Raw genomic sequence first — 27,186 nt, forward strand, 5'->3', positions numbered from 1 at the left:
TCATATTTCCACTAGATTCTCTGTCTGCTCACATTTACCTCAGTATCTACAAGCAGATGGCCTGGCTTGTGTGTGTTCCATGCCACCCGTTGTATTGGCACACTGGAAAATATGTGGCATTGTGTCCCTTCGAGCAGTACCTGGAGATACAAGTAGTACATTAAGGTTAATCTCGGATTAGATGAAACTTTATTGATACCCTTGGAGATTATTTTGTTGTGGCAGCAACATAACATTTAATAATAATGGGGCAAAGACACGCTAAGAGAGTATATAAGATGAAATGAAAATGATATGGAATATGTACATTATTAAATTATATAACCACTTTGTATAGTCTTATATTCATACTATATTCTCCCTAGTGTGCAGAGTGCAGAGAATGTGAAAACCTTTGCAACAAATAATTCATACATAGACAGGTGACAAATAAAAGGTAAAAACTGAATTAATGAATGAGGAAACATAACAAATGCTAATGTCTTCATAGAAGTCATGAGGGGTCACTGAATGGTTTGATGGGTATGAAAATAATGAATACATATGCTATGGCATTTTAATGACCAACTGACCACCTGCGGCATAGAGTATACTGTAAGTACAGTTCATTCAAGAGTAGTATGTATTAACAAAACAAAATGTTAATGTTGTCAAGTTGAAATGCTTTTGGTAGTTTTAGTCATCAATAGGATCAGAATCAGAATCAGATTTATTGCAAGTTTTCACATATAAGGAATTTGCGAAAAGAAAAAGTTTCTATACAAAGTGAGCGAAATATAGCTACCACAAAAGACAGGTGGTATAAATATATAAATCAAATTTTACTAAGAATAAGTAAAAAATATGTTTTATGTGAAGAGACCTGTAGACTTTAAAACATTATTGTGACTATTCTCACTATGTAAACAATGAACATTTCAAGCATGCAGCCCATGACGTTGAAAATAGTAAAGACATGTACATGTATCAATGCTACAGCAGTTTTATGTCACACTGCTTCCTTGTAACAAAGTTAATGTATTACCCTGCTAATACCCCCAATAACTGTGTACATGGAGACAAACACACACACAACTACAAATGTTCAAATATGGCTAACACCTGAATGGGCCTGTTTCCAGGGAAACGGTTGTCAAGTGGTTGCCAGGCAGCACCCACATGTTATAGACAGTATGCACAGCCATATAAAGTTGAAGAGGACAATACGGAGGATCTGTGTTTTGGAAGCCATCTAACCAAGAATGGTAAAATGCAATAAGTGACTGGAGTGTATCCAGGCTTTTACCTGTAGAGAATACATCAGTGTCAGCCCCTACAGGAGGGCAAAGCTCTCTTTCATTTCATGCATGAGGGACTTCTCTTCCGCATTTTGTTGTTGTTCTCTGCTCACTACTCATCTCCCAAAAGAGGAAATTAATAAAAACTAGAGTGCAGAACACAACCGAACAAAGAAAATGGTTAACGATTAGGAAATTGGATCTTAATTCAAGAAATGATTAGTGGTATGTCGGTTTGAGATAATACAAACTCAAATTAAATACATGATTGCTTGGGCTATATCTGAGGATAACATTTCTTGTTGAGTTTACGTTATGGTTGTGTCTGCCTGAAACAAGCCAGTTTCATCATGGGTGTCACTAACTGTTGGCAATTTACTGAAATGACCACAAAAAATAATGTCTAATTGACAATCCATTGACATTTATTGTACATTTTGGCAAATATATCATTTGCCAGATAAAGCATCTACAGTTGTGGTCAAAAGCATACAAATACTTGTCAGGAGACTTCGATTATTTCTGCAACTGCTTCTTTTTTTAACAGAATGTTTGGGAAACATAAAATATGTGAATAAATAGAACTTGTTTTTGACTGCATGCATCAGATTGAGTCATCGAATTGAGTCATAAAGTGCAAAGTACTGGAGAACAATGGTCTTGATGCTAAGATCTGGAAACAAACCAAAGCTGTAACTCTCTGTCTTTCACAACTTAGTGGCTGCTGGAACACAGGTGTCACTGTCCTCAGTCAAGCAAGTTCTACATCACCATGGGCTGAAAGACTAATGTGCAAGAAAGAAGCCCCTGCTTCAAAACAGGCACCTTGAAGCTCCATTCAAGTTTGTTTCTCAGCAAGTGAACAAACAAAAACCCTCTGGTGGACAGATTTGTGGTCAGGTGTAATAAAGGTGGAGTTATTTGGCCACAGTGGCGAGGAGCATACAAGGAAACCAACACATTTGGTTGAACTCCAGTTCTACCGAGAAGAGTGGTCAAAGATCCAACCAAAATCCAGCCAAAAACTTGTTGATGGCCACCAAAGGCAGCTGATGAGGCGAAATGTGACATGCAACCAAATTCTGGCTGTGCTGTGTATATATTTTTGACCCATTATATCTTGTTAAATTTTCAGAGGACACAATTTGTTCAACAAAATTTGTGAGGCGTTTTTTTTTTTTTTTAAAAAAGGAAGTGCATTTCCCAATAATTGTTACAGAAAAAAACAGCAATAATCACAGTCTCAATACTGCCATGATGTCCCTTACAAGTATATGAAAACTTTTGACCGTAGCTGCCACATATGCATGCATAATGTCCACATATCACAGTAGTGATGCCTAAGCAGGTACTTAAAAGTTTTTTATATATATATATATATATATATATATATATAAACTCAACCAGTAAGAATTCATCTTGGAAAAAAACCATACCAGTAGTATAAACTCGTAGCTGATGCAGGTGGAGTAAGAGAACTGCCATGATGCTTGTGTATTACACTTGCTAGCAGTAATTAATGTTTAAGTTACCAATGTTTTCAAGCAAATGGAATGGCACATCATGTTTCAGTACTTGGATATCATAACACCCACATACATGCACAAAAGACAAAATATTTACAAAATACAAAAAATTTTTTTGGCACATGTCCCCTTGAATAGATATTTAATGAACTCAGGAGTGTGTGTTGTTGGCAGCACGATGCACAGTGGGTCACCTTGGCATTTATCTACAGATGCTCATTCAGAACTTTCTACTGCTTGTTGGGTGTGCTTTTTCGTTGAGAATGAGTGTGGCGCCTTAATGGACTTGATAATGGGGATCTGTCTTGTGACAGCCATTACCGCCTGAGTTTAATGTGCACTCTCAAGGTAGTATGTTGACATTTTCAGCTTGGCACATCCAAAGGCTTGGCTCGTCACGCATGCTGCTCCTATGTGCCCAGCCTTCCAAGGATAATGAGATAATTTGTTTTTCAACAGGACAGAGCCAACGTTAAGACGGGAGCAGATCGCACGGGAAAAGTCAGTTCCTCTTCTTCGTAAAGAAAGAAGAATTACCTTTACGAGATGGACAATTGTTCTGAAAGATACATTTTCAGTTTTCAACCAAAATTGTGATCCGTTATTAGGGTTTTAGCTCTTTATGTGGTTCTTGAAAGCACACGGTCATTATTTAGCAGGACAAGGTAATATCTGCAAGATGAGAGTAAAAGTATAAAAGCCTTTTGCCACCAACAGCCTGTCGATCACAAAATGACACATTATTCTTTCAACTGTTTTCATCATTTTACAGAACATAAATACCACCTACTTCTGCTTTACTGTTACAAAATATACAATAGATGTATAGATATTTTCATGTTTAATATAGAATAAAGCGATTGACAAGTTAATGTCAGTTAGTGTGCACTTTGAATAGCAAATGGATGATGGCTACAAGGCTGGCTGTTGATCTCATTAAAATAATTATTTTATAAATTTCAGATAATAAAGGTTGTACAAACCTGGAGGAGTCTGGTGCTCTGAATTAAAAATACTACTGACAAGAGGAAATCAATATTGATTATCATTCCTTACAGAGTCAAGGTGAGAGAAGCGCTGCATCATCTGAATTAATAGATTTGGTCGAAGCACAATTTACTTAAATCATTCCAAACGACTCCAAACGATACACCCTGACCCCCCTGAGAGAAAAACATTACTTAAAATGGAGAACAAGTCTTCCACCTGCCTCACTGCTGTTTGTTTACTCTTGTCCACACCATTACCCTCTGACTCTTCCTTAGCTAAAGACCTGAGTCATAGTGTTAATTGCAATTTCATTAATGTTTAGCTGTTTTAAAAAGGTGCTGCCTGTAGAGTTTACAGCACCCATTAAGAAAAAAAAACAATGCTAAAGATCAATTAGCAGATTCATGTTGTAAAGTCAGACACTCAGTGGTTGCGATAACAGCTGGCATAAATAAATAAGTTAACATGTAATAATATGTAAATCAACTTTCCATTTAAAGTAAGACAAGATTATAGTTTTCATGTCCAGCATATTTTATTTCCTGTTAAATAACAGTATTTTCAAATCTAATCATTTTACTTTAGTTTATTTTGTTGTACTAATTTACTGTATATTTATTTAATATGATAATGCATTTTAAAGCTGTAAAATATGGTGTATCTACCAATTTTACCAATGTTTTATTCAAAGTATTATTTTCAAAAGGTCAAAGGGGTCCTTTTATGACTGGGGTTGTCAGTATTGTCTTGTATTCATGTTTTTAAAGTGTTTTAAGGTTGTTTTTTGCCACCAGTAAAATTCTATCAGGTTATGTAATTCTTATGGCTAATATGTCAAAACATTGCAGAATAGGCAAAAATGGCTAAAAACTGTACATAGCTGGGGTGCTGCTTCTCAGCAGGATTGGCAGTAGGCTGAAACAATAATTTAAAGAGCATAAATCATTTGAGTGTTAAAAATCCCCCCTTTTCAGGGTTAAAATAGCAGAACACATCCACATGTTACATATGGATGCTTTATTAAGAGCCCCTCACAGTGCTTTGGTTATATGCATTTTTAGCATACACGGAACTTGCTTACTTTCCAGTACACGTGCCAAAAGCTACATTACACAGGTTCTGTGTGTTTTAACTGCTTGACATTACACTGATGTATTGCTAAACTCAGCAGAATGAATAGGCAGCATAATACACCTAATCCATCAAGCTGATTTCACACTTAAGGGGAAACTTTGCTGATTTTCAACCAGCACTGTATCATTACAAAGTGGGTAGTATATGCAAATGAGCAATGTTTAACTTCCTTCCATGTTACCTGCACCCAGAGCTCCCCACTCATTTGCCAGCAAAAAAAATTGGAGATCTGCCTTACACTACAAACTACATTTACCCATTTTCTGTAGTGTTGCCTTCAAGGATGGTCAAATGTAGGTCTCACAAAACACTACGCCTACCATGTTACGCTCGCTATAGGGAAAAGTAGACACTAAAATATCATACTACTAAATACTTTAAAATATCAGTATATTTTCATGATATGTTTCATGATATGCAACCAAAAATCATGCTGTAGAATCAGACACAACAGAGGAAGCAGCCACCAGAGTGACATTACAGTGGTAGCTTCACAAGTGCAGGGTTTCTCAGTGATTCCTAACACTAAACACAAACAAACAACTAGCTTTACAATATGATGTCTGCATAACTGAATCCACTGACGCCATTTGTTTTATGATCCTTGCACACCGGTAAAATATATTCAGACTCAATGAGGGAGAACGTTTTGTAAATGAAAATAATCCTCAGTAAAGAGATATAACATGGCTCATTTTGTCTCTGAAATTTTGTCTCTGTACTCACCCCGTGTTCCATAAACACACCATGAGTAGATGATTTTATGGGAGGCACGCAATGCATTCTGGTTGTTGTAGGATTCCCCTTTAAGAGTGGTATGCGGAATTTACAGCCTTTTTCTCAGTTTTCTCTTGTCATAGCGCACCAAATTTTAAAAATAATTGCACATTTCTATTATATAGGTGACTTAGTTCTAAGATATCATCATATTCACAGCAGTGGATTTTCCCTTCATGGCTGTGGTTATTCCTTATTATGAGCTCAGCTAATGATAGAGTAGTGGATCTGGATGAGTTACTCTACAGAGTAGGTGAACACCTATCTGCCTTCAGGCTTGCATGTGAACACATGTCTGGCTTTGCTCAAGCTGTGGGAACAGGTGGCTGTGATCTTGTGTGCCAACATGAGCCTCAGTGGAGCTGGTCAGTGTTTGTAGTATTATTGCCAACAAACACTGACTTCCACTAATGCAGAAGATCACCGATGCTAACCTCATGTAAATATGAAATAGTTAATGCAATGTATTTGGCATTGAGACTTAAGTGAAGTGAAAGTCTGGATTATAGTTAAAGTAAAAAAATGTCATCCAACTTGTCAGTGGGACACGAGACTGTCTTGAGTGTCACTAACATGCTGTTTTCTGTAAGGTCACAATTACACAGTATGTGACACACAGTTGTGATATGATGTGGGAGTATTCACTGAGAAAAAAATACTTTGTGAGGATTGGAGGGTGATGGCAAATCACTTCAGAAAAATCACTTGACTAGTGCTAATTGGGTGGTGACTGATACACAGACAATTTGAGATGATGCTGATTGTCTAAATGGTTACCAGACTTCCTGAACTAAATGTATTGTTTCATAGTTTTCCTTATCTGGCTAAGAAGAAAAAATGTTCCTGTGCACACTGCTGACAAAATATAAAACATCCATATGTTGGCTAGTACTTTGTCACATGGCACATTTTCACTTAAATACATGCTAGCTGTAACCCTCAACAGTGTAGTATCCTTCTATTCACTTTGAACCAACAACCAGCCCACTATGAAGCCCTGTGAAGGGAATGAAAGAACAAGGGACTGCGCAGAATAGTCGGAAATTCAAATTCATATCCTGTGTCAATTTTTGACACAGCTCAGAATTTGGCATAGAAAAGGTATAGGTTTGCTGCTTGATAATTTTTTATGCAACCATTTGCTTTGCTTCTTTATTTGTTGACTTTGTCTCATTATAACTCATCTAAAGGGCTGCCAACACTGTTGTTGAATCATGGATTTTTAAAACTCTGCTTGTGGAAGGAACAAAACATTATTAATGATAATTAAAACCATGTTATTTAATCCTCCTACCTTGTGTTCTCACATTCTACAACTGTGGCAAAAAGGAAAAAAGCATCCCTGAGTGAACCTTTGGTAATTCATTATTTATCTTGCCTGTTTGAGGTATTGCTCAGGATGTAGATGGGCTGAGAAAGACAAGGGCAGATTGTGATAAGGAACATGCAGGTTGAGAGGAAGAGGACAACTGAGAGGCAAACACAGAGGAATCAGATGGGAAAGAAAAGACAGACTTAGATATGTGGACAAGGAGAAAGAGAACAGAAAACCACAGACAAAGAAAGAGATGATATCAGAACAAATGACACATTACCAAGAGAGAGCATGAGATGGTTCCTAATTCCAGCAGACAAGCAAACACCTAGTCTGTCCCCATCCCAATAGTGAATGAGTCATGAATAACCTCTGACAATGCTTGCCAATCTTTCTCGATAACACCATCCAAATCAATCATCACAAACCCCAAACACGTGTCCACCATGTAAAAACTAGACTCCCTATTCACCTGTTTCAACATTCAGCATAGTGCTGCCAATGGAGCACATTGTCCCAACAGGCACTGCTGCATGTCAATTGTAAGAAGGCTAATTAGCCTAGTACAAGCAAAAAAGAAAAAAAAGAAAACAAAACAAAACAAACACACATCATTGCGTATTCAAAGGACTATGTTATGCATATTAGACTGACCATGGTAGCCCTGGGAGGAACCATGGTTGTGCTAAGTTGATGAAAGAACAAGTGACAGAGTTGAACGCACTCTGAAACAGGAAAGACGGAGTGGAAAAATAACAAGGAAACGGAGTGGTGGGGATTCATTTGAATAACTTAATCTAAGCACAGTTTCAGAATGACATTTGACATCTTGTAACAGAGACATTGAGATCGTGTTAAAAGTAAAATCATAATGTTTTATGATACAGGCTGAGACTGTGACTTTATGAAGCACACCAAAAGCTCAGCGCTTTGGGGAAAAGGGTTAAGTCACTACCAATTGTTCAACAGCAGAAACTGATGCCACAAGACATGGCAGCTAGTTGTCTCATATTTTGCCATTGTTGTTGACATAATTGTCTGGTGCCATCAGTTTCAGTGGTGAAATAGCAGTCAGTGACTCAGCGCTTTCTGAGAACTGTACATTGGGTATGTCCCCAAAGTAAAACATTTCTGTTCTGTCTTTGTTGTTTGTTGTTGTTTTTTTAACCATGTTTACTGAACATATAAAATGAAGGATTGGATTCTGTTGCATTAGGTCAAGCTCTTCTCCCAGGCTGCAGAGGCCTTTTTCTGTAGCATCCCTTGGGTACCAGCAGTCGAAAAATATCCTCAAGCATAAATTTCACACAGCACACCAGCTATCTTCTTTTGTCAGCTACGATGTCAGAAATAATAGAAACAAGCTCTTAGAAGTATATTTAACATAGGGGCCCAGGCGAGGACACATGAAAGCACCACAGAATAAACTGGGTCTCATTGTCAATCCACAAATTATTTTGATGTTCAATATACTCCATATTTTTTTTTGATTGAATGCACCTTCTGCAACAAAGAACACAAAGCAGCAGCTGTAACACAAAGCCTTAGACAAGGAGAGTGTTGTACAACCACAACACAGTGTCTATGCTTTTACAAGCTACAAAGCTTCTACTATGTAAGACTATTGTGCACATTTGTTCATTAGATTTCACCCAACGCAGAGCAAAGCAGCAGCGAGTTCCTTTATGAGCTAATAAGGCCAGTCTGTGCATGGTGCAGGTCAGATAACAATTATAAATGTCTGTAATGGGTTCTTTTATTCACACACACCAAGAATTTATGTTATTATAGTTGTGAAGGCAAAGACTCCTGTTCAGTTACATAAAGTTAAGACGATGTGCCTGATAAGCCAAGCAGGTAGTTCCTGGTCTGAAAAGTGAAGCCAATGATGAAGTGCCTTAAACCTGCATTCTTTCTATTGGCCATCAAGGGGGCAACTCCACTGGCTTCAAAAAGAAATCTGTTTGTGTGGAAGCCTATGGTAAAATGACCCTACCCTTCTCATTTGATTTCACACTTGATTTCTCACTTGAGCCACAGGTGGCTGTGTGTGCTCAGGAGGTAGAGCAGGTCGTCCACTAACCGGAAGATCAGTGGTTCGATTGCCAGCTCCTCCCATCCACATGTCGAAGTGTCCTTGGGCAACATACTGAACCCCAGATTGCTCCTGATGGCAGTGCCATCAGTGTGTGAATGTGTGTGAAGGGTTAGATTCCTCTGATGGGCAAGTTGGGACCTTGCATGGTAGCCCCTGTACCTATTCAGCGTATGAATGGGTGAATGTTACTCGTAGTGTTAAAAGCATTTTGAGTGGAAAAGACTAGAAAGGCACTACACAAGTACAGTCCATTTACCATTATTACCTCAGCAACACTTTCCTAATGAGTTTATGGTCTCAATTGCTAGTTTCAGGTCTTCTTCAATACAGCATGACGTTCATTTTGTAAATTATGGTCCCATTTAGAGTAAAATAGACAATAAAGCAGGGTATGCTGTAGTTGGACCCTAGGGAGCTCTTCCCCAGCAACACTCTCGTTCAAATATGGTCACTTCTCATCACTTGTGGCTCTAAAAAAACAAGATGGTGACGGTCAAAATGCCAAACTCCAGGCTTCAAAATGGGAGTCCACAAACCAATGGGTGATGTCACAGTGGCTGCATCCATTATTTTATACAGTCTGTAAGTGTAGCGTGACTTAAAACACCTACAAAAATACCTATGTCTCACATTTGTACTGCAACACTGCCACCATCACAGTGAATAATTCACATCTTAGCCATTAGAAATGTATAAAGTGCTTAAGTCAACAATAAGTGGCTTTGCTGTAGAAGTCAAAAGCCACTGACTTTTGAGTTCTTGTTCTAGGAGAAAGGTCTATTTGATTTTGGAGATCAGAGAATAGAAATGTTGACATGTTGGTCCAGTAGCACTATCATAGTCATTAAAAATTAATTGGGTTGGATCCATTCATTGTTTGTTTTACATGTGGCTATTCAATTTTTTTTTTTTAGAATTGTCCATCAGTGTTTGCCTTTTTTTTGTCTTTCTGCCATAACATGAACACTTGCATAATGTACTGTGATGTAATTTCTTTTTTTTATTTAAAGAGGAACTCCATATATAATTCAACATATTTACATAAATGTTTACTTTGTTGGCATAATGTTAACACACGTGACTTTTCAAACAATACACATAGACTACTGTGTTTTTACACATTCTGTGGTCCCATCCCTAACAGTGATGTAATAGGCATAACAAGATCACCTAGGATGAGTATAAGTAGAGTAATACTGGCCAACCGTATCCCCAGTTTGTTCCTCTGACAACTCTGCTAGTAATGTTAGCAAGCCTCCACAAGCACTGGTGGAGAGACAACATTATACATGAATGAGAGATTTCTTCCTCCTCTGTGCCAGTATATACAACACACGGCCCAGCTGGAGAGTTTTTTTGTAATAGAGCAGCTAGCCCAGCTTCAACACAGGCAGTCACACAGTAATGCTCTCAGAAGGCCATAAATGTACTTCTAGTTACTGTCAAAACACTGCTGGACTCCCTGTACTCGTCCCTGTCTTTTCAGCGAGCCCGGCAGTGACTGCTCTAGCTCTAGACTACCTGAAAAGTAGGAATACACATTGCTATCCATGCTGCACCATGCTCCCCGTGTTCCCACAGCCCCCGCATTGCCACACACGACGTAGCCACAAGGCTACGCATCATGCAGTTGTTTGCCCCTACAAACACCCCTCACTCCTCTGTTGCATTTTTGAGGGTGAGGGTGCACTTATTCTTTGAAGTATTTTTCAGAGATTTCTTCCCTTCATTAGAAAGAGGACAGTAGAGGGCTAATAGGAAATAAGGGAAGAGAGATGCCATTCAACAAATGTCCCCTCACTCTGAGAAATAAAATGTTACTTTTATTTAATTTAGTTATGTCAACTGGCCCCACATAACTAAGTTGAATAAATGAGAAAAAGAATAGAGAATTGATCATTACTAAATACTGTCAAGCAAATCTCATCAAACTATATTAATTAAATGCTACACCATTCAGTTATGTGGAATTAAGTTAACACACTAATGTTGAATTTACTGAAGACATTTAGGTTTGATTTACTAAACACAGTTATGTTAAATTTACCAAATGCAGCTGAGTTGTATTAACATTGTAGGATTTTGTTGATTGTGTTAAACATGACTGAACACTACATGCGATATCACGGTGAGTGAGTGAAAAAAAAACTACTATAGTAGTTGTACTTCAACTGACTTTATTTAACTGTGTCAGGTTAGAAAAGGTTGAGGAATGTTCTTCACAAAAATGAAAAAATATCTACCATAATACATTATGAAACCAAGGAAGCAAATGCAAATTTACCATTACTTAAAACAGATACATACTTTTAAAACTTCAGTGCATTGCCTTGATTATTTATTCTTTATAAAGTCGAGAATCACTAGAGCCCAGTTTGATCAAATTGACATTTTTGTGCATTCAAACATCAGCCAGTGGTCAAAACTGAGCTATGGTTATTTTCTCTGTCAAAACCAGCAGTCCAAAATGCACATGCGCTCAGTTTACAGTAATATGAATACAGGCAACTGCAATGAGTAACAAATTACAGAAAATGTTTGGCAGTTTTGGTCGATGAATGACAAAAGTCATAAAAAAGGCCAACATTTTGTGTTTAGAGATCATTTATCTTGACAGCAGTCCAACATGCAAAAATGCTCAGTTTGCAGAGACAAAACAATATGAGCAAATACTTACAAATTAGTAACTGCAATTTTTTAGCAGATAGGGCTCAGATGATATGAATGGTCAGAATTGACTAATGTTCTGTCTTCAGGTAGTTTTTTGTCTCAGTTTGCAGTGACATAACAGAAATATCAGCAAATGCGAACAAATGAGAAACACCACTCTGTCTTCTGAAATCTTTTTTGTGGGGCCAGCAGTCCAAAATTCTCAGTTTGTAGTGATATGAAAACAGACAGCTGCAAGCACTAACAAATTACAACCAGCAAATACTTGGCAGTTTGGTTGAGGGATAAAAATCCATAAATATTTTGTCTTTAGACACCTTCTTTCATCTAGTAAGCAGTCCAAAATCTGAGGGTGTTCAGTTTGCTGTGATATAACATCCACAAATGCTCAGAACTGAGAAACTGGAAACAATCATCTGAAACTGTTGAAATTGCTTTTTTGGTCCAATGAAGAGTCCAAAGATACTCAGTTTACAATTGTTCACTGAACCTAACCCAAGGTTCAAAGTCTCATTGATTGAAGGTGAAATGATTCATGTCGTCTGTTTTTGAGGACCTGCACCTTTGTGGAAAGCCTGTTGCCATCCAACTCCATCAATCGAAATGGAGAAAAAAAATTTTGAAGAAATTCAAATGTGTATTTCAGACACACCCATATGCCACACAATATTGTTCACCAAATCTACCTTCTAAATTATGAAGCCAACATCCTTAGGGGATCTGTCGGCTCTGCTCCATCGCATCAAATGAGGTAGACTCTGCAAACCATTTTCTCCATTTCTCTCCTTGATCAATATCCTCAAAATGGAAGAAAAACAAAGTATTAATTAGAATCTGTTCTCTAATTGATTTCTCAAATGTCTATAAATTGTCATATTATGGTAAAAGTGACCATAAGAATTTCCCAAAGACCAATGAGACATTTGGACAAAACAAAATTTGAAGACAACAGTCCAAAACCAAAAGATGCTGAATTTACAAAGATATAAAAACAAAAAATGAGCAGATTTTCACATTTGAGAAGCTGTAAACAAGTAATGTTTTCTATTTCTGCTTGCAAATGACTTATAAACAATATTATCAAAATAGTTGCCAATTACTTTGGTCATTCAACTAATGCAGTGAATCAACTTATTGTTTCATCTCTGACTAGAACATGGAAGATATGGACTTGCACCATCAGCATTGGCCAAATCAATTAAGTACAACCCATACAATAAAATGGACACAAGTAGTAACAGGTCTTAATAGACTCTGCCTGAAGAAGTGCCTTGCTCATACACCAGTAAAAAATGGGAGTGCAGAAATTCCAAGGACATGTTTGAGCTGTAGGCAGCAAACAAGAATAAACATTTGCAAAGATGCAAGCTGACATTTCAGCACACCTACAGTTATTTGAGACTTAATATGCAGTAGAGGCCATCTCCTTGCAAGCATGAGCATGGAAGCTACACAATGATGTTTGAGCTACTTTAGAAAAAAATTATACATACATGATTACATAGATTGTTAACAAGAAAACACAAACAAGTTAATTTTCACATTGTAAAATGTCCCATTCCATACATATCTATGTTGTCATGATTCTCATCAAAAATGTTTGGTTAGGCTATAGCTCATACTCTACAATGCAACTTACCAAGTACTCCTTTGTGTGGGTATCAGGCTTTTCATTGATGTTGCAGTAAAGACTTTTAGGACACATTCCTGACAATTTTCAGCACAGGGATTCTGTGGAGATGAACAAACCTTCACAAACTACACACAACTACACAGACCATACTATGTTCATATTACACATGGTGCTGACAATTTTATTCAGCCAAAATGTCAAGGACCGATCACAAGGGACCGTATTATGAAGTTGCTGGGTTGCAGTGTAGTTTCTAAAGAAACGGATGATTAGCCCTGTGGCTTGTCGTACACAAAGAATGAACTGGGGCTAAGATAACGTTAGCTAATACACTCATGAGCACTTTATTAGGAACATCTGTGCAATCTAATGCCATCAAATATAACAGCTCTGCCATAAATTCCACTTTTATGAAGCTTATACACTTTCAGTTTTCATTGAAATTGTCATAAAGGTCATAATTCTATTTTATGTGCATGTGTTGAGGTCGTAGTGGGTGGTGGTGATGTACTGCATTAGTAGTGCATTATATTGAAAAGTGTTCCTGATATTTTGTCCAGCCCACTAATATACATAAAGTGAGCAAAATATTAGGAACACTCCAGTAATGTTGTTTGTAATGAACACATTCTAATGGTGGTGTGGACTTCTTGTCCACCCCGTGGACAAAAAAGATATTGAACTTTCAAGCTTAACAAAAGCAATATTTATTGCAGCGCTACTGCATTGCATTGCATTGTGCTGTGCAGTACTATATATGTATGTACTGTTGTTATGGTATCCACTCCCTGTATATAAACAGTATCTTCTGTACTAAGTCCATTTCTGCTGTTCTACCTCTCTGTTGTCTGGAGGGTATAATTTACAGGTGTGAAATACTCCATCACAGTTCAGTTGATATGTGCAGTCTTGGCATCAATAGTATTGACGGGAATATGTACCCTTATCTTAGTCTGGCAGCAGGAGTGCAAGCATGGGGAAAGGGCCATGGATGTTTATCTTCCCACAAGAGAAAGCAAGACTAGATTGAGTGAGTGGATGAAAGAGTGCGATGGAGACATGATTTACTTTTACTGGAGATACAATGTTGCCGTACTCTTAAATGTTGAACTAAGCAGTGGTCCAGATGCCATATAATACTGTTCTCTTCCGTTTTTAGCTTCTGTGTGGTGAAGAGCTATTATATTGTGGGAAGCTGCCAAAAGCAGAGTGGAAGAGCTCATTCATAATGAGGAAATGACACAACATCCAGTCTCCTCTTAGCTGAACGTGATATGGATCATTTAAAACTCTTACACAATGTGCCAGTTTTCCCCACCGAATGTTTAAAAACCATCAGTGACTAATTTAGTGGTAGGGTATCTCAATCTAAGCACTTTATATTGTAATCAGTAATTTGTGCTGAAAAGAGGAGGAATATGATCCAGCATTTACACGCTGTCAGTGTTTGATCTGTGTAATTGTATGGTCTATCTTAATTTCCTTTGCAATCTTTGCTTGGCTCAAACATTGGAACAATTTGAGGTCAAATTCAATAGCATATTTAATATGCAGAGTTATGCAACAGTATTTTTGCAGAAAGATTACAGTCAGATATTGAATTAATCATCTAAATTATATTATTTACATTATATTGTACAATATGAGGCATAATGTCTTATCTTATAATCACATATTTGGAGGGAATAAGTAGGTGCTCATATAAAAATTAGAGCTCATGTTGAGGATTATAATACAGTCAAAGTAAAAAAAAAATAGGGGGGGGTTGTGTGCCTTTGAAACTGCCCCTGATGAATACAAATAATACATTTCATTCTGCATCACATATTACAAGCTGTCTCAATTAGATCAGAGTTACACTATTGTCACTGCAGGGTAGAGTGGTGTTGACAACATCACAGCATTTATCTCAGTGGTGACTCTCTCCTTTGAGTCCCAGGATTGTGCTCTGAGTCAGAGCAAACTAAATGAGACTGTCTTATTTAGACTGTGAAATCACCAAGACAGCCCCAATTTATGCAGTATTCACCACAGCAATGGAGTGGTGGTTTGTTACATCCCTTCATATTACATTGGTAAAATGAGGGCAAGACATTGATGGCATCCTGTTTTCATGGGCAAATCTGAAATGTCTTCTTTCAGCCTGGTGTCTTGCTCATAATCTTCCCTCGACCATTTATGCATAATTGAATCGGTCTGATGAGATGAGAATTTCACAGAAAAATGCTGTGTGCTTTAGTTGATCAGTCCTAATCTACATGGCAGATGCCTTTTTATAACAGTTTCAATCATGAGTGTAGGAACATGAAATATTCTGCTACACTTTCCCACCCTCTTCCCTGATTTGGTCCCTGAATTTGCTGACACTTTAGCTAAAATCCATGATCACATTGTGATGGTAATTGCATCAGGGTTTTAAAGATATGCAGTGTTGATTAGTCGTGTTTAAAAATTCATTCACCTTCACTGAATTCATCATCCATCGATCAACCGTACCATTACCAAGAAGAAAATGACTGCTTCTCCACACTGGGCTTCATAGATTAGTAAATCTCAATTTCCAAAGAAAGCAGCTGTTGTTCGCTTCTCCCTATTGTAACTCCTTTGATTACAGTGGACTTGTAGACTGTTTTAACTCCTTCCATCCCTCCATCCATTCACCCATTTCCATCCATATACACAGTCTATACATGTAGTCTAAAAATTTGTGGAATTAGTCCAAATAAATAGAATTGTAATAACTAACTGCATTGTGTGAGGATACCTCATATGCATTATATTGGCATAGGAAGCTATTCTTTTAAGGAGTATGTATAAATCTCCTGTTATATACTGACATTAGATGTCAGATAACTAGCAGGAAATGAGTGATGGCCCCTGTCCACTTCAGGGGGAACATTTAAGGGTCATTATTCCACCATTATCATCCTTGCCAATGACTGCAGAGCCCTCCTCCCTCCTGTCAGTGTGCTGTCTGCTGTATAATGGGCCCAGAGTGTCCATTATGAAGCCAAAATGGCTGCAGACGCACTTTAGCCACAGTCAGCTAAAAGTGGCTAAGGGACAGGGGGTAGGGGATACGGATCATAAAGGGAAAAAATATGTTGGGCCGTTGGTCTTTCTGCACAAATGAAGGTAAATCTTTCTGAGTTTCATGCTCTGACATATGATGGACCAAGTGAAATAAATGATAAATGTGGTACTGCAGTAATTTTGGAAACACTAGCATTAACAGACACAAAATAATGGTTGCAAATCATTTCAACCACAGTCTTTGATTAGTTTGATTGGAGGAGTTATGACAATATATCACAATTGATGTGAACTTGATATATTTTAGGGCTGCAAGTCTATGAAATGTCAAAAGTCAAAATTGACTTTGAGCACTAACAGTGCTATAATCCAAAGAGATTCAGTTGTTTTAAAATAATAAAATAATAAAACACAGAAAAGCAGCAAATATTCACATTCAAGCAGCCTTAACTGCAATATTTGCCTTTTTTGATTAATTAAATAACTGTGATGATTTGTCAATTATCAAAATAGCGGCTGATTAATTCTTAAAAGACAAGTGTGTAGGATTAGGGGCATCTAGCGAGAGAGAGCCAACAGTGGCTGCAAAACTTGCAAAAAATGTAAAGGCCCTCTGTAGAGCCAGTGTTTGGTTTGTCTGTTCTGGGCTACTGTAGAAGCATGGTGGTACAACATGGCAGGTTCCATGGAAGAGGACTCATTCCCTGTGTAGATAAAGAGGTCATTCTAAGGTAATGAAAACATAACGATTCTTATTTTCAGGAGATTATGCACTAATTAAAACATACTTATGAATATTGTATTCTTAATTTCTGCCAAATCTTTTCCGCTAGACACCACTAAATTATACACACTATACCTAAGTGATTCATTGATTAATCATTTTAGCTCTGATATATTTCTGTTTAAAAAATATTACAGCGAGGACCTTTGACCTGGAATCTAGACAGCAATAACACCATCCAACCCTGCAAAGTTTATAATGAGTTTTTAATAGAGAACCAGCAATTCTCAGAAACAGACTGTCTCTGTTTTCAGTGCGCAGTACATAGTTTATTGTTACCAACTGATACATTTAGACATGGTATCAGTGTGAAAGCATGCTCTAGAGGCATCTAGTGGCATTACTGACTTTCGGGTCCTGACTGGTTCGAACGCCGAAAAAACCTACTTTTTAAATGGTTTTTAAGGCATTTTCTTATGCAAATTTCTGATTTTACTTGTTTTCATCTACATCTACTTTTATCCACTACAGTTATTTTAATGATAGGGTGAATCGATCACCTGATAGAGCTACTTATTTTTAGCCAAGTGGCTAAGTTAGCAGCCAGGATTCCTCCCTAAACTACATTCAGCATGGCGCTGTGTGGCTCCTGTGAATTTACCATCTCTGAGCTGAAATCAGACATTACTTGCCTGAAAAACAAACTTGAGGAGAAGGATAAGTTGATCCTGGGGTTTTCCTCTATCTCTCTGGTCTGTGGGAATAATGATTGACTTCCTTTTTCAATGAACTCTGCCATGGTTGGGCTCAATGGCAGCTGGTGGTGAGCTAGCCTCTGCGTGCATTTCACACCTGAGGGAAGACATCTGGCCAAGCCTGGGAGCGAAACCATAATTTCAAACCTGCTCCACTCAATCCGTACTCAAGCCTTGGAACAGGTGAAGGACAGAGGGTCCCGTGGCTCATTCGCTATTCGACCCTACACCCCTGAAGTCTTGCAACTTGAAAACAAGTTCCAAGCTTTGGAAAACTTGGGATGTCCACCTTCGCCAACTCCAAATGGATGCTTGTCCTCTGACTCAGGTGCCAATCTGGAAATGGCCCAGCCCTCTCCAGCAGCTGCAGAAAGGGCTTCCCTGTCAGCGGTATCCACCAAGCCCAAGGCTACAGTTAACTCCAAGCCCACAATAAGTGTCCGCTCTCACCGGAGGAAACCCGGGTGGCTCCTGACCCCCCAGAACCCATCTGCTGGACCTGTACTGGAGCTTGCCCCTACATCGTCTGAACCAGACAGACCTCAACACTCCCCGGGGTGAGATCGGCCCTGATCATATGACATTGAAAATAAGTTTGCACATTTATCAAACCTAATTGTTATTCCTTGCCAACAGACAATAATCTCTGAACCTGACCCTGACACAGTTCATTTAGCTTCGGATGAATGATTTTATTACAGATCATAAACTTGATGTTATGTTTTTAACTGAAACATTGTTGGATGATAACAACAGGGCAACTGCTCTTATTGAGTCAGCACCCCCTAACTTTAACTCTCTTGAGGAGGTGGAGTAGCCGTTATATTCAAAGATGTGCTCTTTTGTAAACAGATATCTGTTATACTAAATAGCAGTGTTAAAACTATTTTATTAAATATCTATAGGCCACTGAAATATTCAGCTACATTTTTTTGATGACTTTGCAGAATTGCTTTCCATTATTGTAACTGACTTTGATGTGATTATTACTAATGATTTTAATATTCATGTTGATAACCCAAATGATAGGAATGTTCAAGAACTTTCCTTTATCCTTGGAAATTTTGGACTCTCTCAGCATGTAAAAGAGCCTACTCACAACAAAGGCCATATATTGGACCTGGTTATCTCCAAAGGTCCATTGTCATGGTCCTTGATGCTGCCTTATCAGATCATTCCTGTGTTTTGTTTGATATGATTGTCATAGTGGACACTTGCATTAGGTCTGAAATAGTCAAAAAATGATATATCAGTGAATACAGTAGCATAGCATTTTCTCAGGCAATCTCCATGATAACCTCCTCTTTGTGAAGATCAGTGGATGACCTTCTAGACAATTTTAATTCTAAATTCTTAAATGTCATTGAGGAAATTGCATAACTTAGTCAAAGTCACTTCTGGCACTTTCACTTCTGGATATCTCCTGAATTCCATTCTACAAGTCGTGTAATGACTTTTTTTTTTCACAGAAATTTTTTTTTTTAAATTAGGCCACCTATCAGTGCCTCCTCACTTAATTTAGATAACACGCCTCACCAATCAACTAGAACTAATCTGGTAAAGATGACTCATTTTGATGTCATGAACCTCACAACTCTGAAAATTGTTTTACATCTCAAACCCTCAACGTGTGGCCTCTATTCTCTGCTTACAGATTTTTTTAAAAAGGTTTTTAGTTGCCTGGCAACAGATGTATTACAAATAGTCAATAGTTCACTGCTTTCAGGGGTCTAAGCCCAATGCCCTGAAAACTGAAGTAATCAAGCCACTTTAAAAAAAAAAAAAAGCTAATCTAATGCATCAGTACTAAACAACTTCAGGCCCATGTCCAACCTGTCAATTGTTAGAAAAATTATTGAGAAATTTGCCTTTAGACAACTCAGCAATTTTCTGGCAGTACATAACTACTTTGACATTTTCCAGTGTGGGTTTAGGCCCCACCACAGTATCGAGACTGCTCTTATCAAGGTTCTGAATGACATTAACCTCAGCATAGATTCTGGTAAAGAGTCTGTCCTTGTGTTATTTAACCTTACTGCTGCATTTGATAAGGTTGATCACAATATATTAATCGACAGACTTGAATACTGGCTTGGTCTATCTAACATGGTCCTGAATCGGTTCAAGTGCTATGTTCAAGACAGAGACTATTTTGTATCAATCCGTAGCTGTACATCAGAGTGTCTCCCAACAACATTTGAAGGGTCTCAAGGGTCAATTCTTGGACCTCTGTTGTTGAATCTTTACATGCTCCCATTGGCTGAAATTATTCAAAACTTTATGTTTTCATATCACATGTATGCAGATGACACGCAAATATATAGCTGTGTCACCAAATGAGTAAAGTTCAATAGACTCCCCGGGACAGTACATTAAACAAATTAGTATTTGGATGTTCCAAAATTTTCTCCAGTTAAATGAGGACAAAACTGAAGTCATTGTTTTTGGGGCCAATGAAGAAAGACTTAAATTCTGTGCTCACCTTAACAGTCTATCCTTAAGGAATAAAAATCAAGCTAGAAACCTCGGTGTTATCCTGGATTTAGACCTAAATTTCAGTAGTCACTTTAAATCAACAACAAAATCAGCCTTCTACCACCTTAAAATATCACAAGGATCAGAGACTTGATGTCAAAACATGATCTAGAGAAACTTGTACATGCCTTTATCTCTAGCAGGCTGGAATACAGCAATGGACTGTTCACAGGTCTGTCTAAGACAGTGATCAGACAGATTCAGCTGATCCAGAATGCTGCAGCCAGGGTTGTAACAAGGACCAAAAAAGCTCAGCATATAACTCCAGCTCTCAGATCACTACATTGGCTTCCAGTTTCTCAGAGAATCTACTTCAAAATATTATTGCTTGTCCATAAATCACTGAACAGTTTAGGTCCAAGATACATATCAGATCTCCTGACTCAGTGCGAACCCTGCAGATCTCTCAGGTCAGCTGGTTCTGGATTACTGGTTGTTCCCAGAGTTCCAAGCTAAAGACCTACCTGTTTACCATTGCTTTTAATAAATTTTCATTTAAATCAAAATGATTTTCTCATTGGCGTTATTGTTTTTATCCTGTGTGATTTTGCTTTTTTGCTTTTATTGTTTTTATTCTGTGTGCTATTGCTTGCTTGCTTTTATTGTTTTTATCATTTGTTTTCTCGTGCTTTCGCCTGTGTACTCTGTAAAGCACTTTGGGTTGCCTTTGGGTATGAAATGTGCTATATAAATTTGCCTTGTCTTGCCTTGCCTAGATTTGTATTAGTCAGTCACATGACCTCCTACTGACCAGAGTATTAGCGTTTCATGTTGCACTCTTACATATTGGCCAAGTGCCCTGTTGCACATGTGAGTGTCCATGTGAGTCTCTTTTTCTGTCTCACACACAAACAGTAACACACTTCTTTCTGTGGAGAAAAGCATTCTCTCTCCTGCACTCTCCTAAGCATTCATGCAAAAAGCTACAAATAATTCCTTTATTTCCCTTGCACCCTTTTCCTCTCATTCTGCTTTCTCTTCCTAGCTCTACTTCCACTAGAATAACTACAGTGCATCTCTCTCTCTGTACCTCAGCTGTCTGACATTCCTACCTTCCTGCTCCTCCTCAGAATGTTATTTAGTTGCCCCTTTACTCATGATTTACAGTGCCTTAATGTAGTCCTGTGATGGCAGTCAGCAGATGAAATCGTCATTTGTCTCATTAATAGTCCTCCCCTTCTGCCATACATTCACTCGCACACACACACACACACACATATACTACATATGCAAGCCTTTCCCAGTATGGCTTCATTCACTGAATACCCCTTCTCATCATCCCTTCTTTTCTCCCCCTCCTCACCCCTCCTTCTCGGGCCTCTCGCCCCATCCCTAATGCATTTTCTCCACTGCCAGTCTTCTTTTTCTTCACCTCCTCTTTCACACCTCCTCTGGTGTCATGATGGATTTCACTTTATGGTATCTTACCTGTATTTTTTTTATATGTTCATGTTGTGCAGTGCATACTTTGCTTCTCAAAATGTTCCATAGAGAGTTCTTACCATACGATATGGGCTTAGACTGCAGTCCTGTGCTTTGTACAAAATGTTTCCAACACTGAAATAGACTACATAATTAAGTGGTATCTTGGAATGCAGTGAGAGAACATTTAATTGCTGTTTTGTACAATATGCTCAGCTGTTTATGCTGAAATTATAAGGGCATGATCCTTCTGTAGGTGTTTGACAGAGCCTGGTGTGATGTTCAGCATTTCAGTCATTCAGTGTCCACAGCACAAAGTCTAATACCTTCAATTGAATTTCTCCATCAATCAGCTCAAGGTTCAAGAGATTTTATTGCCATTTGCACAGACACAGGGTACATGCACATTGGAATTCTTGTACAATTAATGTTTTAAAAAAAATAAGTAAAAGAGAAAATGAAAAGAGAGTAGCAAGGTCTGAGAGATATTACATTATTTACAACATTTATTTACAGCACTCCAACAATTATTGCACATTAAGAAAAAGAACAGATGGTGGCCTTCCAGAGAGTTATGATGCTGGTATTTGACATCATGTTAGTTTTTGTTCTGTACTGAGATGATGTGTGGCAGATTCAGGAGAGCTAGCACTAGCTAGCTAATGTCTCCATTCCTTCATTTCAGATTACAAATTCATGATTGGCGTTAATCATCAATTAGACCTATGTTATTTACATACATACAACATAGCTAGCCCACATTTGTAAGAATATAACCCAAGATTCACTACAAACAATCAAACCACCGACATAATGTGACAGCCTGTACTTACGGAACACAACAGAGCTTTTCTTATGAAAACTGGAAGTCGTTCACAGGAGGGCAGGCCCAAAAAGACTTTTTCCCATAGACTTATACCGTGAAGGAGACGTCTGTAAATCAGCGAATATATTTGTTTGAGTGTCACAATCACTGCGAAACAATTTTTTTCACTATCAGAATTTGATCCATTCGGTCCAATCACATAAGAGCCGCACAATTGAATCACTTTATCCCCATTCAAGTGAGCCAGAGGGCTAAATCGGAAGTTAGCAGTCTCGGCTGACGGAAGTCTCTACTGAGCATGCTCTATGGGCGCATTGGGCCCATAGAGTATGCACAGTATGTTTTGATCCATGTATTTCTTTACAGCAGGAAGTGGCTTTTTTGGTTTCATGCACCACTGAGCAATTTCGTAGGAATGAACAGAGCCCCCCTCCAACACTGTATCCAATTCTCTTTATAAATCCATGGGCTATATGCAGAGGCTAAATGGAGAAGCTAAATGACTCAGCAAATCGATTAGCTATTAGGAAAAGGAAATGCAAATGGGAAAGGGAGTTGCCCTTTTAAATGCCCAATTAAAAGCTGTATTCTTAACTCAGTTTGCAAATTCAGTTATTTATTTCTCTATTTAAACTGCATTTTCAAATTGATATTGAAATTCCATTATTTATTCGGGAATTCAGTAATGTATTTTTATATGATGTACTTATTGACTATTTTGTATTTATAAAACCTTTTTTAATTTGAACGATTTATTGATGGATAATTATTTCATTTGTAAATGCTTTTTATAATTCCTCGTTTTATTGCCCATTAAAATATCAAATAATTAGTTGCTTTGTAATTTAGTCCATTTATTTATGGATTAAATAATCAATTTGTAAACCAATTTATTAATTCCTGCATTGTTGTACAATTAGTTATTAATTAATGAAATGCTATTTCTGTGACACTTGTGGTCCACCATGCACTACAAGCATGTGTCTGCAGTCTTTATCTGTGCTGGTGATTTTCTCCATGTGTAGGTGAAAAAGAGAGAAAGATTGAAGGGTGTGAGGACAATATTTATTTCATCCTCATGGTAGTCATCATTTTGTGTCTAATTGTCTGTACCCAGATAGAATATTCCTGATTTTTATTTTTGATAGATTCCGTGCTCTCAGTTGGCCACCTCTGTTCTGTGTTTTTGTAAAGTACGACACTTGCTCACATAACTTTCTGATTCATCTACTGTTTCCAAGTGACTATTAACTTAGGCAAGCATTTTCATTTTAATCAGCTGTCTCATTTTTGTCTGGGGACAAAGATCAGAGGATGCCCCCCACTGAATCTCTCATCTACACATTATAATACAACTTCAGTACCAACCCCTTCCTTTCTGTGATCTGTTTTCAACTGCAGAGGCTCAGACATAATCCTAAGTAGGATACACAAAGAACCATCTTGAATTCTTAAGCCCAGCTGAGCACACTTTCTTAAATAATGTACAGTGCTCTTAAAAGCTGAAAAAATGATTTTTGAAATGAAAATCTTGTTGAAATTGATTACATTTTGAATTGACTTGGAAAGCATATCTAACTATGTTTTATCTCATTCTTTCTCTTTTCCTGACCCCGTTGTATCATGTACATGTACCATTTCTTTTTTCTCCTTTACCCCTTTATTTTCTGTCCTTATTTCCTTCTCCACGCCGCATCTTTTCCCAAATTGCACTTCTTCTTCTTTTATGTTCCCTTCTTTTCATCCACCTCTTTATTTTTTCTTTTCTCTGTACAGCATGTGAGTTGATGAACCAAGGGATCCTCGCTTTGGTCACATCCACGGGCTGCGCAGCCGCAAGTGCCCTGCAGTCTCTGACGGATGCAATGCACATCCCCCATCTCTTCATCCAGAGGAACGGGGACGGTGCACCCCGCACTGCCTGCCAGCTCAACCCCAGCCCAGATGGAGAGAGCTACACCCTGGCTGCTCGTCCACCTGTTCGAATCAATGACGTCCTGCTCACCCTTGTCTCTGAATTGCACTGGCAGAAGTTCATCATCTTTTATGAGAGTGACTACGGTGAGTTGGGATGAATGTGAGCGTTTGATGGCCAAATGTATCTTATAAACAAGACATTTGTATGTAAGATGATTTCAGCTTTTTCACTTAAATGTAAATGCTCCAAAACCATCTCCAAAGTGAGGAGGAGATCACGCTGCAACTGAAGTAAAGCCGTATTAACACTAAGAATTCATATGCTGAGAAGAATACACTGAGTTAGAACTAAGATGAAAGAACATCACCACTCCCACGCAGACATACTAACACACACATACATACTGTACAGTACGTGCACACTGTTAAAAAATAAATCAAAGTTCAGTAAAGTTTGTGGGGGAAAACAAGATCTCATCAGTGCATTCACTATTAGTAGCATCCTCATGAAGAGACAAGTCAGAGCCTAATTGGCTCATTTGTGGCACCAGAGATAGAGGGTGTGTCCCAACAGTATTTTATATATTCTCAGATGTTCTCCATTTCAGTTTATTTATTCTCATCACGATGCTCTGTGGACCAGACCTTTCTTGACCCACATTTGGCAAAAGGCAAATGACTGTGGATAGAGCAGTGGTGGAGTGGAGCAGTGATTGGCAAGGAAGTACAAGGGTGGAAAGATGAAGAGAGTATATTGCTGCATTGGCATTCCTCAGATGATACTTTGCCACTGCTGGCTAATTTTTTACTACTTGGAAGAGTGCAATCTAAAAGGGAGTGTAAATCTGTTTTTTTCTGTACAGTGGAAGCTACAGTTGATATAGTGAGTTGATAAAGCAAACCCTTCAGGAAATACAGCCACCCCAACAGCCACCCCCTCCAAGTTTCCACCCCACAGTTAAGACACTGCACCCAGTGACAGAGCTCCATGTGGCATGATGTTTCACATTTACAAAGATCTGTCCTTGGATTTGTTTCTGACATTAGCACTCTTTGTAGAAAGTGCACAGTCAGTATTGACCTGGATCGATTAAAAAAAACCCTATTGGAAGAGGATCAGGTTTAGCACCATCTATCTATCTATCTATCTATCTATCTATCTATCTATCTATCTATCTATCTATCTGTCTCTTTGTCTGTCTGTCTGACTAGCTAACTCTCTATCTTTCTTGAAATGAAATGTGTCCCTCACTGAATTAGCGGAGCTTCTTTAGCGGTGCTAAAAACCGGTGCACATAACAACTTATTGAGAAATTTGAAAGTATTTGTTCAGTGGATCAGATAGGAATAATACAAGGAGGAATAATACAAGCAGAGACAGCCACAGTGAGATGTTTGATGAAGAGCTGCAGACGATCAGCACACATCAAACAGGTAAACAACTTATTTTACTTTGCTGGGTGTGTAATCGAAAAACACTCACAGCATGCCAGCTTGACTCCAATCATGGCTCAGCATGACTACCCCCAAAACAACGGAAAAGCAACATCATGTTAGCGGAGTGAAGCAGTGAACTCGCACACTGTGTGTGGAGCAAATGACCATATAAAGAAATCTGTCACAAGCCGATGTTAGTTTGGGCTGAAAGTAGAAAAAAACATTGGAAACCGAGCATTCAGAGCAGTCTGAAGCCAGTAATTTTTGCTCACAGGGATTACTTCTACATATGTTTACCTCATTATTTGACACTTTGGCTGCATTTAATATGAACATCTGACATTGTAACATCATATACAGTATATGACTGAAAATAAGGAAAAGCATGATCGGTCCTCTTTAAAGAATTTAGTGACTAATTAGAATCCTCATTACAGAACAGTCAAAATACCTGTGGTGCCTGCCTTGAAACATTATAACAGTGACTCACATCACCGCCTAGAGACTGAACTGCAAATCTCTGTTGATACTTGTGTAAAGAGATGTTGAATTTAAACTTGACACGTGTGAGTAAGGAGAAACACCTGCAGCAATTCACTCACTTTTACTTAGAAGATGTCAAATCTTAGATGTTATATAAACACCAGCAGCCAATATTTTTTCCTGAACAATATAGTTTGAAGTTGGTCAATTTTTGATTGAAACAAGGAACAATCTGATTAATGTATAAATAAAGAAGACTACAAATCTGACCAGACATTCAATGCCAGCTTTTAGTATTTTGCAGTTTTTTAATACTTAGTGCAATGGACACATTTCAATTGATACCAAAAAGTTTTGAAGTTCAGTACCCAGCCCTACGCACCCACAATGGCAGTGTCAGTTGGTCAGTCTTTTATGCATTATGTAAAGCACTTTAAATTACTTTTGAAAATGCTATATACATAAAATTATCCACAATATACAACACTATGGACCCATGATGTCACATGGTACCGGTCTGGTTCCCAGAATTATATACAAACTTAGTGAAGCTGCTTTCAGCAACAGCATATGTTCCACATATCCTGAAAATACTTCTAAAAGATCTGAGGTGCATATTTCTTTTGAATCAATG

General features: G+C 38.1%; 1 protein-coding gene across 1 annotated transcript in view; it reads left to right on the plus strand.

Annotated features, from left to right (window-relative positions):
• Positions 1-27,186, plus strand: part of grid1a (glutamate receptor, ionotropic, delta 1a) — a 261,978-nt gene that overhangs the window by 135,604 nt on the left and 99,188 nt on the right. The window contains exon 4 of the mRNA XM_042433678.1: positions 24,492-24,776. Within this exon, the coding sequence (XP_042289612.1) occupies positions 24,492-24,776 (285 nt within the window). The remainder of the gene's footprint in view (positions 1-24,491; positions 24,777-27,186) is intronic.

The sequence above is a fragment of the Thunnus maccoyii genome, chromosome 14 (assembly GCF_910596095.1).
Source record: "Thunnus maccoyii chromosome 14, fThuMac1.1, whole genome shotgun sequence".
Classification (NCBI taxonomy): Eukaryota; Metazoa; Chordata; class Actinopteri; order Scombriformes; family Scombridae; genus Thunnus; species Thunnus maccoyii.